Consider the following 18,722-nt stretch of genomic DNA (forward strand, 5'->3'; position numbering starts at 1 on the left):
TTTTACCTTAGCACTCTGGTGAGAGCCCAGAACTGCCGGCTCCATTCTCAGCCTCCAGAGACTGACAGGCACGTGTAGGCTTCAGCCTGGCCAGCAAATAGGTACAGACCCAGCCCGTAGGTCAGGGCCAAAGCCCTCTCCTGACAGCAGTCACCACCCTTACATATGGCAGGCAGGAGGCTCCAAGGAGCCACAGGCCACCCCCCCCAAGCCGAGAATGAAGTGATTAGGGAGACGTAGGATGGGTAGAACTCTTGCCTGATGAAATATACTATAAACCTGTCGTGAGGCTGTTCGAGTCAGATGCTGTGTCTGCGCCCCAGCACTGTGCACAGGACCTGCCACACAAAGGGGCTCAGACACATCCAGAAGCAGCAGCATCGGTTATGTTTGTCTTGATCACCTGCCTCCCTGCCCCTGGCTGGCAAGCTCCATGAAAGCAAGTACTTTGCCTGGCCTGTTCTCTGCCCTGTGCCCAGGACCGAGCATCGTGTCTGGCACTTCTACATAAGAATTTAATAACTATTTGTGGATTGAAGGACCCCACAGGCGCTTCAGGAACTCCACGTGACTGGATCCTTGCTGTGCTGATTAGTGAAGCGGGTGTGTCTCGGCTCCAAACCCAGCCTTCTCTGCTCTGCAACGCTGGAGATGGGGCTCTGCAAACTTCGTTTCTGCTTTGCCAGCAGCTCTGTGGATCTGCCAAGATGGAGAGCTTGAGGGAGGCTGCAAGGCTGGAGGAGGGAGAAGGGGCTTGCTCCTGCCTGCCTGCTTCTGTCAGCTTAACCCAGCAACAGTTTGACACGGCAGCGGGTTCCAACAGCAGTTAATTCTAGTTTCAGTTTTTCCCCACCCCCTCAGAAAAACCCGCAGCAGCAGCCGGTAAGAGACCCCTCCTGCGAGGTTTAGGTCTCAGCTCTGCAGGGTCTCTTCTCCCTGCTAACAGGTTCTGATAACCCCAAAGAAGTGGTTCACCCAAGTATAACCTTTTCCCTTTGTTCCCCCTGACCCAAGGTCCTCAGATCTAAGCCACCTGGAAGCTTGTCAAAACACAGGTTGCTGGGCCCCACCCCCAGAGTTTCTGATTCAGTTAGAATTTGCATTTCTAACAAGGTCCCATGTGCTGCTGCACCTGGTCTGGGAACGACAGCTGGTGCAGACGCAGAAGTGGTGGCTGCTAGATGTACTTTCTACCAGGCCCTGTATGACCTGCTTAGTCGATTCCCAGCGCTAACTTCTGTGTGAGAAAATAACTGGTGTGCTTTCTGCTTTGCTGACTGGACCCTCCCTGAGGGGCCAAGGCAGAGTCACTCCCTCTCGTGGAGCTCGGTAGTTCCCACGGTATTGCCAGAAGCCACAGCAGCCCCTCTAGCGGCTTGGCTAATCAGCTGGCCCTAAATACTCCTGTGACCAAGTGGGAGCTGTGGTTTTCCATTGCTAAAACAGGAAATAAAAAGGCGAATGGAGTCCCTTCTCGGTGGTTCCTTCTCTGTGCGTATGCGTGAGGTCGCAAAGGAGAGAAGAAACCAGAGATAAGACTATGACCTGTTTATGGCTCCCAAACCATCCCCAGAGAGGTCTTGTAGCTGAAGATGCCAGCGGATTGATACCACTGAAGACTCCACTTCTGACAGCTGTTCAGAAGTACCCAGCACACCACTGGTGCCTCTTTATTGCACAGCCCAGGCTGTACTGCCCAAATGCAGCTATTCTGCTGAAAAACTCAGCCCTGGATATGCGGACACCTATTTGCAAGGCAACCATGGCCAAAACCACCACCAACATGGAAGCTCTGCTGCCTCCAGCAGTGAGAACGAGGAAGGCTCATAACTGGAGTCTCAGCCCTGGGCTCCCAGTGCAGAGGCCTGGGCAATGACAGGGAGCTGGCCAACCCGTCTGCCGGGCCTGGAGGAGTGGAAGATACCTGTACCCTGGAGGTGCCCTCTTCTTCCTCCATCTGGAAACTGGGGACCTCACCTTCCTGCTTGCACAGAGCCGAGGGGCTGCCCTCAATGCCAAACTCCAAACACCCCACCCATAGCTGGACTCACACAGCTACCTGACAAACTACCTTTTACCTCCACCTGATTTCCCATCACATTTCCATAATGGCTGCCCACTTTTCCCTTCTCAAACACTCCATAATTCCACTGCCAACTTTTTTTTTTTTTGGCAGATTTCTGCATTTCTTTCTCTACTGCAAAGACGGAGACACAGTTATTTCCCTGGATGCCAGGGGAAGAGACAGAAAATGCTAGTGTTGGATAATTTTCTGCATTGCCTCACTGATATCAAAAGTCTCAAGTTATCATCCATCCTCTTTAAGCCTGAATCTTAAATAAATGTGGGAAAACATCCCTTTTGACCATAAAGGAATGTTTGATTTCATCCAAGAACCCATGTGGCAGGTGGAAGGGAAGGGAGTGACCTGAACTGGAGGAGGAACCCCTGCTAAGTATTCACCATTCTGATGTGGACACTAGCAGAGTCGTTCCTTACTGCCCATGAAGTATGTACCATATATATATGGGTGTGTGTCACCCAACAGCCTGTCTCTTCCGTGATACCCCAACACTTCAAGGGCCATGGTTAAGCACAGACCTTCATTATAATTCCGCCTAGAAGTCAATGAAAGGGGCCCCAGTGACTGGGACCAAAGAAAGGGCCACTGGTTGGGAGCAGCGTGAGGAGACACCCACATATTCTCCTTGCTCAAATCCTGAACCTGCAAATCAGAGTTTATTCTACCATCGTCTTGTGCTCCGAAATCACTCTTGCATCCTGGTTCCTTCTCCTCGGTTCCTGCTATACTAATTTATCTTCACCACAACAGTGAGAGTTAAAGACTCTGAAAGCTGTGTACAGTGCTTCAGGATCAAAATAGTAGAAAATCTGTAATTCCCAGTAGACGCTCCATTGGGACATGCCTGGCACACGTAGGCGCACAATAAATATTTGTCAAATGTACACACACATGAACTCCAAATTGCTTTTTTTTTTGAAGAGTTCTAGGGTAGTTCTGCTTATTTTTATGCACACCAAAATTAATCTTCAACTCAACCATTTTTAAAATGTTTTTTCACGGAGCCCAAAAACACATCATGAGTTGGTAGTTGACAGACGACACACCATCTAACGAGGCGGAGGACATACGAGTCCCAGGACCATCTGAGAATTTTTTTCCTAGAGACTGTAGTGTCTGAAACAATTAGGGCTGGGCTGAGAAATGGTTTTTGAACACAAATCTCAGTATCGTCGGACCAGAATTCAACTCCTGGCACCACCATTAGCTATAGGATCCTGAGCAAGTATCTTTTTCTCACTGGGCTGCTCACAAAAAAAAGTTTGTTCACCCTCTCTCACTAGCCAAGTCCCAAGTTCATGGTATGTTGATATTTGATTTTGAAACTTCTGAGTCCTTTGGAACAATCTATGGTAAAACGTACAAGGTTTAATTGTGGAGCTTATTCAATCCACCTGAAGATCAAGATAAAGTGCCAATGAGACAGGTGACCTAGAAGGGTTAGAACATTGTGAAATAAGGCAGAGAATTCCGGGTGCCGCTGAGAAATGGACTAGCCCCTGGCTGTGAGTGCACACACATGGGCCCCAGAGCAGCGCTTCTCACATTTAGCTGTGCACAGGCATCTTGCAGGGGTCTTGTTGAAACGCAGATTCTGATTCACAGGTGCCGCCTGGGGCCTGAGGATGTGCCTTTCTAATAAGCTCCCAGGAGATGCTGCTGCTGCCGGCCCAGGGACGACATTATGAGTAGGGACAGGAGACACACGTGACACTCAAAATGTCTAAGAAAGTCAATGAGGCCAGGTCCTTATTAGTGGGGCTTTTTTGTTCTCGTTTTCCTGAAACTCTTCTTTCTGTTATTAAATCAACCTTTCAAGTGAAAACAAAGCACCTAGGAATCTGCACAACTGCCCTGCAATTCATGTCCTTTGGGTGATCACACCCTCTGAATTCTAATCTCCACGGACCCTCGCTTGTTCCGGGGCTGGATCCAGTCTCTGGAGCTGGGCTGGCTAGTCGACCTTCCCCACTCAGAGAAAGCGGGGATGGCTGCCGCTGGCCAGGGCGATGCCTGCCTCTTTTCAGTCATCTAAAGCTCATGAAGCAGCTCCCCCTCTTTTGGAAGCCCAAGCCTTTGTGGAAATCAGCATCTCAAAACTACCATCCACTCTTGGTCTCCAATTCTGCTGACATCTGGCTGGTGCTACAAACTCTCAGGGGAGCCTCCAAAGTCCCACCTTTTCTGACTGCACGGAACGTTCCAGAAGGCCAGGCTCCAATCACTACATTTCCACAAGTCCCACAGGCCTGTCCCACCCGTGGCCCAGGGAGGTTTGAGTCTGATCCACATACATTTGGGAGAGGGATGTTTGGGGTCAAATATTATTTGTCCTAGAGCTAGTGGTTGTGTTCAAGTGGGAAAATAGTAGTAAGCAGAATGAAAAGAGGAGGAACCTCAGAGGGAAAGGGGTCTGGCCCGTGGGGGTCTGCTGCCTTCAGAAGTCCAGAAACTTCCCTTGGCTGCCCACACCCCCCCAAGCTCCCTTCAGCGAAGAGCCCTGACTCGCTGGCTCATTACCAATTTCTCCAGGAACGTGCCTGCCGTGGAAGCGGAAGCAGGCAGTGACATTCAGGCAGTTCACAGGCTGCTGTCCGTCGTGACACTGAGGCGCCGTGATGTTGATGGAGGCTGGAAGGAAGATGGAGACGTCCACCGTAATGACGGGTCTCGCTCTACAGGGCAAGAGAGGAAGCTCTCAGAACCGAACGAGAACTAAAGCAACAGGACAAATCCTAGGGCTGCTGGCTGGCTGCCCAGCCCTTAATTAAAGTATGAAATAACCCAAGCGAGAAGGGCCAGGGTGCTCTGTAAATACCTTTTTTCTGTTTTTTCAGCTTATTTCCTAATAAGTTAATGGTTAGCTTCCCAATAAGAAAAGCAAGTTCGTTGTTAATAAAACACATCTGGTTGAAGCCATAAATGAACCACCAGATGTTGAGTGATTATTTGAAATTTCACCAATTAAGTTCCGATTTCCATTTTATTAGGAAGATAGGACTATATTTAAGAGGAGTTCTCCAGCCGTGACTGGATGCCGTGACTTGAGAAATAAGAGGCACAGTCAGGATTCGCCCACAGCATTTACTGCCATTAGAAGCACGACCTGCAAAGCGCCAGTCCCATCGGGTGGGTCCCGCCTCTACCTTCACTGACTCCCATCAGTTCATTAAGTATTTTTCTACAGAACATGATTAATGGAGTCCCAGCTGGTAACAGCAAAGTACTTCAGAAATCAACCCGCCTGGCCTCAGGACCAAGTGAAACCCAATAAACATCCACACACTTAACACCCGTGTGGACCACCCCCCCAGTGCTTGATGGATGGAGAGCCTCATTGTTGCAGCTCCCCTGAGGCGACCGACAAAAGCTTCGAGTGAATCCCACATTCTGCTCTCATTGCAAACATCTGCTCAGGGACGGTTCACCTAAGCTGTGGCTTAACCTTCTCCCCTCCAGGCCTCACAAGGAGACCCTTTCCCTCCAAGGAGCTGCAGCCTTCATGCGCTGGGGTGACATAACAAGATTAAGGGCATTAGAGGCCTGAGAACAATGACTTCACTTGTGTACAGTGATCTCGGAGTGCCCAGGGTGACAAGACAGATGGGAACGATGACCAACACCAAGTCTAAGAGAAGAAAGCATTAAGGAAAACTTCAGAGAGAAAAAAAAAAAGGAAGCGTGGAGACACGTGACACACATGGGCTTAAGGGATTTCACTGCTGCTCCCACTGCCATGAGATATGGGTCCAGAGAGGAACCGTTGTGACAAGTACAGGGACACTGTGAGACTCCCAGAGCACATCCAGCTGTAGGACTAATGGAAGTCAGACAACAGTGCCTGAAAGAAACTCAGTGGTCTTGTCTTCCCATTTCTTCTGGGTTCATTCTTAGATGCTGTAAAGGAATATCCTGCTCCTCAGCACGGTGGTTGAACGGAGGCCAGCGACACTCTCTGGAGCCCCACTGCCCGTCAACGGCCAGCTCAGGTGTTCCCTCTCCCACGCAGCCTTTCTTAGCACCCCGGCAGTTGGATGTTCTCCCTCTCTGTGGTCTCAGGGTTCACACCTCATCTCACTTACTAATTAAGGTCACTGTCTATTTCCAAACCTGCCCCACCAGGCTGCAGGCCCCCTCTCCAGGATCGATCCTGGAGGATCGATCCTGAGGTTCCCAGGTCAGCAGGTTTTCAAAACCCCTTGTTAAATGGGAGCAAACTTCATGCCAGGCCATGGGACTGAAAACCACAGAAGTGCCCAAAATTTCACAAAACAGACAGGGGGACCAGGGAGAGTTGGTCTCTCCCCTGGGAGAGCCCCACCCTGCCCAGTGCACGTCCTGCATGGTCATCAAACAGAAGAAAAGCCCAGCCCCTGCAGTCACCCCAGGGGCCACCTCAACAGGAGGATGCCTGGTTCCTCCTCTCATGGCAGAGCTCTGCAGAAGGTGAGGTGAGCAGGAAACAGAAGTGAGCGGTCCAGACAAAATGATGAAGGTTGTTAAAACAGAGTCCTTTGAAATGACATATAAGGACCTTCACAAGCACATCTCCCTCCAACATCCGGCAGATCAGTCCCCTCAAACCTTTTTGTTTCAACTCCAAGTATTGTTTTTGGACCAGGAAAGGCCCAGAAATCTGTCATAAGCCTCTCTGATCACTTCCTTTGACTTTCAATGGCATCATACCAGGTGCCTATCACCCTACCCCAGGACCTGCCCTCCTGAGCTAATCAGAGAGAACAAACTTCCTAAGGGCAGAGCTGGGCCAACCCACACTCCTGGGGGGAAGGGCGACTGGTTTTCATGGTCCCACCTGTACATGTGCCAGCCTCTGAGATAAAAGCAAAGGGGCACCTGAGGACAGCACCGCAAACACTTCCAAGATTTTATTCTAAAGAAGCTAGGGGCTGGAATACCTCTTTCTGATGGCTGACAGTTCGGCGCCTGCTAGTTCTCTTGTGATATTTCACAGGTGAATAATAAAACCAGTCAGGATACCCTCTGACGTGGTGTCACTCGAATGACCCAGGCCTTCTTTGGGGTCAGTTTGCAGGGCAGACATGGGTGGACAGATCAAGAGCAGGCACCGCTGGTGAAAATGCGAGCCTTCCATGCCTGCCCTGAAGCCAGCTGCTCCACTTAGGGTTCCCGTTCTCAGGAATTTTTTTCGCTTTCCCGTTCCTGAATCCCGAGATACAAACTGTTTTCTGTTCTCCACGATGAATTGTTTCCACAAAGTGACGGCAGATACTACCAACCACCTGGGTTCAAGGAGCCGATTTTCCCGATTTCCTGACCAACTTTTCTTGGGATTCGGGAATGGAAAAGCGAAAAAAATTCCCAAGAATGGGTGGGAATTCCCTCCTGGAAACCCTAGCTCCACTCTTGGATATAAGGTTTTCTCTTAGCTGCAGCCCAAAGCATCCCTAACCCACACACCACTGGACTCTCCAGGAGGACACTTGAGAACGAGCATGGTGTGTTCTAAGTGCACATACATGCACAGTTGCCTGGCCCTCCTCCCTTTTCTGGTCCCACCGAAACACTGAGGTAACTACCTAAAGTCTACCTAACTTGCCTGTTAGCTGGGTCATAACGGGGACACAATTACCACCTTCAAATACTGAAGGCCTTCTACATAGAAGATAGGGGACCCAGAAGCAGAATTTTAGGGAGGCAAAAATTAACCCAATGTATGTCAAAATTGCTAGCATGTGTTGAGCACTTACGCCAGGCACCGTTCTATGCATTTTACATGGACTAACTCACTGAGTTCTCCCAAGAACCAGTACCATTACTTTGTTTAATAGATGAGAATGCTGAAAGAGAGGTGACCAGACTTGTCCAGGAAACTCACCTCCTAAGGGTAGAGTCAGGGCTGGAAGCCAGACCATCTGGCCCCAGAGTTTACACTCTTAACCTCAAAGCTATTCTGCCTCTTCAACAATTTAGTATTTTGATTCACCTGGGGATTAACTGGTTCCCTAAGAAGCTACTAAGCCCCCACCCACAGGGGGGCACTTCTTTCACGAAGAGGCTGTGTGGCCTGGTAAAAACTTGGAGAAAGGCACTACTGAATGAGAAGAATCTAGGGTGTGGAACGAAATGGCCTCTGGGATCCCTTCCAGCTCTAAGATCCTACTAGCCTATTTTAGAACGTTCTGCCATCAGGTTATTAACAAAACCTAAGAGTTGGCTCCCACTCCAAAGTGTAATTCTGCCTCCTCTGACTCATACAGACAGAAATACTTGGAGATGGCTCATGGGTGGGATGGCAGCCCACTGGCCTCTGTAGGAGAGATCCAGACCGCATGGGCTTCAGCAAGCACTGGACGTCCCCCACCTCTGCTGCCACCAGGAAACAAAGGGCTAGCCCACATGCAGAGGTTCCCCATCCCTCGGGAGCCGGGGACTGATGAGGTGGGAATGCAGGGTGTGGGGCTGAAGAGAGAGGACCGGACAGTGCTTCCCAGCCTCTTGGACACTTCCTTGTCATGGCACCCATGGGAAACGATATTCTGTGTATAGCACATTAATGAAAGGGGTTGTTCATAGCAAAAACTCCTGGGGCTCAGCCCGCCCCCTCCCAAAAAAAATTTTGTCTAGAAGCTCCAGGGATGCTATCATCTCACATCTGTAAGCCATCGGAGGTCCAGCAGCTGGAAACGCTGAGACAGAGAATAATGAGAACGAAGGTAGCATTCTCCTTTACTAAGCACCTCCATTTGCAAGGAAGAGAACAGAGGGAACTGCTAACTAATGGTGAATAACTCCCCTGTGCCCCCACCACCAAATTCCACCCCTCATCTGTAAAGAATGTAACCCAAGAAGCAAGAGAGAAGCATCTCACCTCAGAAGAACAACACTGTCGGACATGAAGGCTCCAACAGTTACATCTGAAAAGGAGAGGTGTACGTACATATTTAGAGATTTGTTAACGCCCATCCTACCCACCCCTGGCAAGGTGCTCCACAGCAATGGAGGCCTGGCCCTGAGGTCAGAGGTCCCCTGATGGCCATCCTCTGGGCTATAGAATGATTTTGTACGAGTTAGAGCCACACTGTCCCAGGTGGCAGCCAATCACCCACCAGACGTGGCTGTTGGATCTCGAAATGGAGCTCGTCTGAACTGACATGTGTCTGAGTGTAACATACAAGCTGATTTCAAAGACCTAGTATGAAAAAACATTAGCTGTCTCATTAAGAATTTTATATTGGTTATATGTTAAAATTATAATACCGTGTTTCCCCAAAAATAAGACCGGGTCTTATATTAATTCTTGCTCCAAAAGATGCATTAGAGCTTATGTTCGGGGGATCTCATCCTGAAAAATCATGCTAGGGCTTATTTTCCTGTTAGGTCTTATTTTCGGGGAAACATGTCGAATATATTGAACTAAAGAAAACATTAAAATTAATTTCACCTGTTTCTTTTTATCTTTCTTATGTGGTTTCTAGAGTATTTTAAATTACATATGTGGCTCACATTATATTTCTTTTGGACATCAGTGAATCAGAGAGAGGGATACCTCAAATTAGATGACTTGGGAAAAGCTCCAAGGTCTGTAAAACATGTGAATCATTTCCACTTCACACCTTACTCTACGTGACCTCAGAGTCGCTCAGTGTCCTCGTCTGTACAATAAAGATAATTACCCCAGATCTTCTTCCAAAGTTGACAATATGTCATAATACTTAAACCAAGAAATATGTATTAAATACTAAATATTTATTAAACATAATATTTTTAAAATATTTAAATATGTATTAAATGTAATATATAACATCAGATATTTAAATAAGAAAATTCTTGAAAATACTTGGTAAATTTCAAACCAAGACACAAGCGTTAGCTGGTAATGTTTATTCCCAAAGAACTTTAATTTAGGAAGCATTCACTCATCTAGTAGATCTCTGCCTTTCTTCCCCTCTAACAGAAACCCCTGGGCAGCCGGTTGGCTCAGTGGTTAGAGCGCAGTGCTCATAACACCAAGGTCGTCGGTTCGGTTCCCACATAAGCCAGTGAACTGCACCCTCCACAACTAGAGTGAAAACAACAACTTGACTTGGAGCTGATGGGCCCTGGAAAAACACACTGTTCCACAATATTCCCCAATAAAAATTTTTTTTAAAAAATGATGTACATTGCATGTGGAGGCATTTTGCATATATTAAAATGCTAAACCAATGTAAGGTATTATTTAGGGATGGCCACAAATTGCCTGGGACAAGATCATGAGGGGTCTTCCTACAGGGCCACACACTTCCACACTGACCTTTTTCTATTCACACTCCTTCTGGCTCTGCAAAGTTATGAGGGATGATTAAAACTCCTCCATCTGTAAGAAACTACAGAATTCGGTGCCCTCCAGAATTGCATTTGTTTTCCCAGCTCCTTGGAGGCATTTTAAGTGGAAAGAAATTTTTTCTCAAGATAGCAAGATGACCTCCAGTTTCAGGGAAATTTTTTCTGAATTCCATGATAATTTTGGATTTTTTTTCCACATTCTTATCTTCGTTTCCTTACCTCATCCCACTCCGACCCCTTCAAACACCAAAAGAACCACTACTCCACTGCCCAATTTTACCTGAACCGGATATCACTTGGGATTGGGGTTTGAAATCGTACATTTTCATTTAATTCGCCTCAACCACCACAAGGCGTTAATTAATCCTGAAGACAAGCCAGCCAGTCAGCCTTGAATGGTGAAGTTCTGTTCGTCCATCAGTGGGAGGACATGATTTTCTTTTTGCTCTAAATCTTTCTGTCAATAATTTTCATGTAGCGGGGTTTGGCGGGGCAGGGGGTGGCTGCTTAGCTCCTTTTTCCCACCTCTCAAGAGTAAGAAGCTTCTGAATATGGTTAAATATCAAGGAAAACATGAGCTTTCACTATTTATCACTTTATATGTGGATAGTGCTTTTTTCTTCTTTAGAAAGACTTGCTGCCACAGGAACCACTGAAAAAATCACCCTCCAGTGCTCCAGCCCTTCAGAGTAGATGATTTTAAAACCCCAAAATAAACATCAACACTTTCACCTTAAAATCAAACACCAGACAAAACACCCCCTTCTAGTGTGTGAATTTTCCTAATCCTAAATGGATGTAAGCACTGCTTAAACCAGACTGGAAATTATTCTGCCTCGGGCATTTTCTTCATTTATCTCATCTGCCTTTAAAGAAAAATAGCTTACCAGGATAGCCATTTCCATCCATGTCAATTCCTCCTGATATGGACTGCCCAAACATCCGTAGAACTGGACTTATCTTCTGCCCTGACAGTCTCTGAAACAGACAATAGGGAAATTGAGTCACCGGAAAGGAGAAGAGTCACAAATAAGACCCCGTGGCTATTTCAGCCCAGCTTCCCTAGGACACTTGGTCTTGACATTGTTGAAAGGAAAAATAAAATATCGTCCTAATTTGATCAGGAATCTTTAGCAGGCAACACACTCCGGAGCCAAATGTTATCATTTACAATTTTTTCTAAGTTCAATGCTAATGAAAAATCTCCCTAATATGTTAATGTTTTGACATGTTGAATGAAGTTTGAAATGGATGAAGTTTAGCTTCCATTTCTAACCAAGGTTTTGTTTTGTTTTCACACAAGTACAGCTGGCTGAAATTATCACAACATATTTTCCCTTCTATGACTCTACCCAAACGTGTACCCAATATGCAACACTCCTCCGCTAAGAGGCACACATTAGAGTCTTTCCCTAGGTGGCAGGCCATTAATTAGCATGTCTAAATGGCCAAGATGGTCACATGGAAACCACCTCTCCATCAAGCCAACCAGAAGAACTCTGAGCTTCACTAATAGGATGAAACAGTTTTACACAGTAAATCTAGAACCCCATGGTCCTGAACTTTCCATACACTGTAGGAAAAAAAAATGAGCTGAAGCTGACCCTCCGCTCTAAAAGACAGCTCTTAACCAACCATTCAGAGTTCACAGCCCTACCATCATGGAGCATACCAGCATCCATGCTTACTTTTTATTCATCATTAAGTTCAACATATGTTAACACACGCCACATTGGTTCAAGGAGATCTGTTCTATATGATGTATCATGTATAATAATACATCAACATTTGTGTGGCGCTATTCCTCACAGAGATATCAACCTTCCTGAATCAGAAAAGTCCCATCTTCTGGGATTAGACCTGTTCCTTCTTCCCTTTATCTAGACAGTCTCCTTGGGGAGGCTTCCTCCACAATGCCCTCGTTGTGGATGATAAGAGAAACGCTTTGTTTTCATGCCATGCAGCAAAATCCTCATCAGAACCAGGTTTACAAATCTCCAGGGGATCCCTTTGGATCATCCTTTTCCTTACTGCGTCATCCTGTAGGGAAGTCATGAGGCTGAGGAGGGGGCGTTTCCTTAGGATCCACAGATGGAGACGCCAGGGAGTACCCCGGCCCCCAGCAGCTGGCAACTACAAATAACCATCCGCTTGCTATCTTCACTTAAGCCATCCAACAGGAAATGCGCAAGTATCAGAGTACAAATCAGAACACTGTAGGAAACACTAAAGAAATATTTCTTGCTAAGAGGCAGAGCCCACGTCCCCACATGGCTCTGTCTAAACAAACATGTATGTGTGTCTGCGTACTTCTTAAAAGCTGCATCTTGAAGCCGACCATCTCAGCTCTGAAGTCCATCAACGCGAGCAGCAGTGTGCCCTGGGATTGCATTGCTAAGGTATGCTGTGGCTGGGACGAGGGGGAAGAGCGAAGGGGTGGTCCGTTTGGGGGTGGCGATGCAGGCTTAAGTTATCCCACAGACATCTGCATGCCATTATGCCATAAAGCCAGGAAGATAAGTCTGCTCGGTGCTAATAACCCTAAATGAAAACCAGGAGCCTTGGAAAACCTCCGCTTGACCAGGTTTACATGCAGTGTCCTCGTGGCAGGAGAAAGATCACAGAAGCCGCCACGACATGCCCAGAGGGCTCTCAAATGGAGAAAGGCACACGAGGATCTTAAAATCAACACTCCTCGTAGTCAACTCAAAAAAGAGGAATGAGTTAAAGAGCAATGTGTAAGAACTTTACTCTGATCTCACAATTTATCCAGTAGAAATAATACCGATCCAGGCCAAAGAAAAGCGATTGCCTTGCCCAGGGTTGTTCCTGATTTCCTTCTCGAGTTCACCCACACAATGGCTGCTCTGTCCAGACGTGGGCCCTGAACAATCCTGTCGTGAAAGGATATTTTTTTTTCCCCTTTTAAATCACTGACCTTATCACATACATATTAGCAGCTTGGAAAAGTATAATCATAGTTGTTTCTTTTTGTTTTCTTCTTTTCTCTCTCTCTCTCTTTTTTTTTTTTAAAGAGCCCCAAACCACTCCTCCTTGTCAAAGCGAACGAGGCAGCCGGACTGCTGACCAAGGCAGGACAGGTCCGACTGCTGATCCCTGCTTCCTACTGAAGACACTCCAGGCTGACCACAAAATCTACACGTCAGTTCCCTGCAGGGTTCCACCCAGCAACAAAACAAAACACTGGAGGGCTGGAGGAGCACGGGAAGCAGGGGTCTCTCGCAGGTTGCCTCCCCGTGTGATTAGCTTCCGAGGTCCGGGAACAAGCTTCCAGGAGGATGCATGGAGAGTGACCCTGGTGGCTGCCCAAGGATGGGGCCCCCTGGATGACTTTCAGCTTGTCAGGAGAAAGATGACAGGGGCAGCCATGACATGCCCAGAGGGCTCTCAAATGGAGAAAGGCATATAAGGATTTTAAAATCAACACTTTTCATGGTGAACTCGAAAAAGAGGAATGAGTTAAAGAGTAGTGTGGAAGAACAGTCAGCTTATCACACTGGGCACAGTGGCCCTGACCGAGAGAAGCCCCTGTGACATGGATGTGACTCCCAGACTGTGCCTGCAGCCTTCTTCCTCCTGCCACAGCAGCTGAATGACCTAAGAGTTTATCCCCACTATTAATTATTCATTTCTAATGAAAAGAGGATGATATCTGTAAATAAATGCCCTTTGGAGTGTGTATGTCTCACACCCCAATCAGTTTCTACATTCCTAAGTTTTCCAGCTGAGCCTCCCCGAGTGCCCCTTTTTCCTACGTGTTGAGGACAATGGTTCCAATAAAAGGTTTGGGAGTCAGGCTGGCGGTTTCAGTCACCGTATTGCCACTTACTGGCTGGTGACCTTGGGCAGGTTAACTAACCTCCCTGGGCCATAGTCACCTCATAAATAAAAGGGGGGTAATAAAAGTACCCATCTCCCAGGGCTGTTACGAGGATGAGAGGCAAGAAAGGGGCAGGGCAGGTATACTCTGAGCAGTATGTCTCTTAGCATCTGTCTCTTGGAGCTCAGTGAGCTGAGCCGGAGGCCCCAGCACACAGGGAACCTGAAGCTCTATTGGCAACAACCCTCGGTCCTTCATTAACCAACTTACATGTGCAGCAAGAACAATTATGAACCTATAAACTGAACTTCCATTTACGCACTGCCTCTTAAAACCCACTTGTAAAGTCTTTTTTTTCTTACTGAGAAACTTTAGTGCATGAACAGGTTTTGATACTTTACTACCCTTTCATTTTACAGAACATTTATAGAACACTTTATAAGAACAAGACTCAGTTAAAATTTTTGTTTCCTTAGCAATAATCAAGATATGAGACCAGCCTCTTTGTGACGAGAAGTACAAGCATTGAGTAGGAAGTAATAAGCTCATAATGAGCGCTCGATAAATCAGTATTTGCTGATGGGAAATATCTCTGTGCTCAGTCCCTTTTTGTCACTGACCTACTGGGAGAAAGACACAGGCCCGTGCCACTCTACACACAGAGATCCCCAAATATCCTGATGATGCTTCTGCCGAGAGCATGACTTCCTTTTTTCCCATGGACTGGGTTTGACACCATCAGCAGGATTGAACACCAAGCTGATCTGGCAAAAAAACAGAACTCACCACTTCCATGTCCCAAGTCTGGGGCACGAGGGCAGAGCTTAACCAGCTCCTCATTTCAATGCCAATTGTGACAACGGCCCTGTGATAGCTTTCAGGCCCTTCCCCCTTGGACCGCTATCTTTCTAGATTATATTTTACAGGATATTCCTTTGGCTTAGTACAGATGGTTGACAAAGGAGTCACAAAAAAATAAATACATAAAGTCTCTTCTCCTTAAACAAACAGCTCTAAATCTGGGCAAGAATTTGTATATAATCTTCTGTAGGTAGAATGCGTCCCTGAATGTGAGCAAACTCAGGAGTCTACAAGCTTTGGTTTTTAATAAGCAATAGCATTTGTTTTTGTCTTTCACTAGAGGGTGGGAAGGCTAAAGGCAGGAACAATGTTGTGGGGTCCTCTGTACCCCAGGAGGTGGCACAGAGTTTGTCGAATGAATGTGTGAACAAGCAGTTACCATGTCACTCTCACACCAATTACCATTGAGTACTGAGGGACTATCCCACCGGCGTCACCATGATAGATATAGACTGCCCCGGAGAAGTCGTCTTCTTTGGGTGCACCAATAGCCACATCTAAGGGGAGAAAACCAGCTATGGGTTAGAAACGCCACACAGAATAACATAAGGGCCGATTCCTGCCATCATGTGTGAATCCCTCCATACCAGAAATTTCTTGGTTGCTGGTGGTTCAAGCAGCAACTTAGGCACAGAAGCTCCCAGCAGAAAAAAAAAAAAAGTTAAAAAGAAAATTATAGAAGCTGAGAAAAGTTTAGTTCCAGAAAAGTTTCTAGCTCATCCTTCTAGGAAAAATCGTTGAGCCATCCAATAAAATAAATACAAACCTCCTGCCCTCGTTTCTGTTTCTCAGAGAGGGGAATTCCATAGACAATGGTTATTGCACAACTGAGAAAGTCAACTCTATTCCTGGATAAGGGAATTGTATAAAATGGCATTCACTTCACACAAAAATCAACACTACTCTGACAAACTGACAACTCCTGGAACAAAGCCTAGGTCTTCCTGACTTTGTTCCCTTTGCTTCTAACACAAGTCATGTGTCTGCAGAAGTGAGGTCAAGCGTGAAGGGCACGCACCCACCACCTCCAGGGGAGGTCTCCTCTCTCCAGATGAAGCCCTCTCTGGCCAGGGGTGTGAGGGGATGAAAGGAGCCTGGATGCCTGGCCTGAGGCAAGAGCTGCCCCCCAGCCCATGTTCCACCTCAGCCATCTCCCTAGTGACATGGCTTCCATAGGTCCTGAGGTCTGAGTACTGCATATACAGTGAGGGGAGGAGGTATTTAAAAGACCAGAAAAGAGAAGCCAAGACAGAAAAGGCTACCGATGTCCAAACAGAAGTAGACATCAGGTATGTCCCTCCCCCCAGCACTGACACATTCAATCATCAGTCAGTCCCACAGGCTGTCACTATCAGGGGAGAGTGTGACCTTCTCTCCTCATGTGTTTCGAACTTCTCTTCCATAAGAAGCCCCCGTGGAGCAGCCCCAAGGTTCATTTGCACCCCAATCCCTCTGAGCTGATGAGAAGGGACTACGCAGAAGCACAACTCCAGGGGGGTCAGAGCTCAGCCCTGAGCGTCTACACAGAGGACATGCTCTCTAAAAGGTGTCCTCCCTCCCCAGTGTGCATTGACCGGCCTTCCAAGCAGGCAGGGCGATCCAGGAGTGCATCACGTGAGGGCAAAGTTAGAGGGCAGGCATGAGCTCACTGACCTGGGAAACCATCATCATCAAGGTCACCCAGGCTGGCGATGCTTTCTCCAAAGTGTGCGTTGTAGGCGCCGTCCCCGTTCAGGACCAGCTGCTCCTCCAGGGCCCCCTGGGAAAGCAGGATGGAGGAAAAAACGGAAAACAAAACAAAAAACAGAACTAAAAACACAATTTAAAAACCAGAGCTGGCAATACCGCCCCTCTAGTGCACACTCATGGACAGGAAACACCTGGGCAGAATCACAGGCACCCAGACCTCTCTCTCCTGGTGACAAGATGAGTGAGTCCCTTGGACCTGGGCAGCGTGACGGTGTCCAACAACTTGAGATGCCCTTTACTGGGAAGGAGAACTCACGCTGGGAGTAACTAACTCTCCCCCTTGTCCTACTGCTCTATAACCGAACCCACCTGCCCACCTATCTATCCCGCAGGAGCCTCTCAGCTTTCTGTACGGCATAGCAGTTTTGCCCCAAATTTGTTTCAAACAGGAATACAATTTCTGTTTTTCTCTCCTGCTTTTTGGGACGTTTGTAAAGCTGTTTTGCAGAGTGCGTGTATTAGAACTGTGACAGAGGGAGTCATGGTTCCAAACACCCCGTACCCAGTAGTTCTTGGCTGGGGTGGGGGTGTCAGTGGGGGCACACACATCCGTGCTTATTATCAGGGTGGTCTGAATGTCCTGAGCACACCCCAACCAACAGAGGGAGGAGGGTGAGGGTGATGGTGGTAAGAAAAGCCAGTGGAGGACATCCACTGCATTCCCCAACCATTGCTATGTGACTATCCGAGTGTTAAGATGCAATCTGATGGTCTGGGGCACGAGACTGTCTGAACCTGCCCCAGGGCAGACATACTCTGGACCCACTGTACACCCACAGAGCACCCCAGGGAGCACACGGCTTTTGCCATGACCAAATCTTTTTTCACTCGAAACACAGACCACTTGCAACTTAGCAACCATAAACATGGGATGATTTCTTACATCAATGAAACCCCCACCCCACAACAGAACTATGTAATGATTTCTTCCTATTAATACGGTGGGCAGAAGAAGCACCAACAAGTGACTTCTCATATGTACCAGGCACTGTGTGTCCACCTCTTCATTTCCATCGCACAGGGACTCTGTGAGGAAGACCTTAGGACTCTCCCCGCTTCACAGAGGAGGAAACTGAGCCACCAATTGTAAGCTCTTTGTCCATGTCACACAGGCTAGTAAGTGACAAAACCAAGCTTCCAATGCAGGTCTCCCAAGCACCAGTCATCGCTTTTTCCAAACTCCTCCACACTGCTTTGAAACCACTAATCAAAGAGGAAGAGGCTGGACAGAAATAACGAGTACCCTGGCATTTAGAGTGAGCACGTGGCATTGGAAACATTGGTTGAGGGGCTGAGATGTGTGGGTAAAACGTGTCCAGGGAAGGTCTGGGGAATCATCCTGCTCCGTGTCCACACCCAGATTGAGACATATCGTCAGGCTGGTGGTCTGGTTGCAGTATTGCCTCAGACAAGTTCACACCCACACAAATGCTTCCGTCTCCTGCAAGCAGTGTGGCTGGCAGCTGCCGAGGGCCTGCTGTTCTCATCTTCTTGATGACCACTTCGTTTCTCCCTGTGCTGTGCCTGTCCCTCTTCCGTGAACATCAGTGGGGACGCAGGTGCAGGTGCTCATAATCGCTGCAACGGATACCAGGAAGCTTCTCCCCTCCCAGGTTGAGATCCACCTCCCAGAGTTTGCAAACATCCAGGAAACTCCGAGGCTCTAACAACGTCCCCTGACTCCTCTTTGAATAGCTGCCCTTTCTCTCTGGTATCTGCCCACCTGGTGGTAGTTAAACACCATCGCTCCCTCCCAACTGGGATAACTAGCACCTTGGTTGCTGCTGAAAAGTACTCACTTTTTTGATTATGGAAGTATTACATTCTTGCTATTTGGATAAAGATAAAACTAAACCTCTACCCAAGCACAACCACCCAGGG

General features: G+C 47.6%; 1 protein-coding gene across 1 annotated transcript in view; it reads right to left on the minus strand.

Moving 5' to 3' along the window:
* The window catches only part of ITGA9 (integrin subunit alpha 9), a 296,740-nt gene that overhangs the window by 218,032 nt on the left and 59,986 nt on the right, over positions 1–18,722 (minus strand). Inside the window, exons 10-14 of the mRNA XM_033132690.1 lie at positions 16,746–16,851; positions 15,495–15,589; positions 11,278–11,368; positions 8,934–8,979; positions 4,604–4,758 (exon numbers count right to left, since the gene is read on the minus strand). Of these exons, the coding sequence (XP_032988581.1) occupies positions 4,604–4,758; positions 8,934–8,979; positions 11,278–11,368; positions 15,495–15,589; positions 16,746–16,851 (493 nt within the window). The remainder of the gene's footprint in view (positions 1–4,603; positions 4,759–8,933; positions 8,980–11,277; positions 11,369–15,494; positions 15,590–16,745; positions 16,852–18,722) is intronic.

This window comes from Rhinolophus ferrumequinum, chromosome 17 (assembly GCF_004115265.2).
Source record: "Rhinolophus ferrumequinum isolate MPI-CBG mRhiFer1 chromosome 17, mRhiFer1_v1.p, whole genome shotgun sequence".
In the NCBI taxonomy this organism is placed as follows: Eukaryota; Metazoa; Chordata; class Mammalia; order Chiroptera; family Rhinolophidae; genus Rhinolophus; species Rhinolophus ferrumequinum.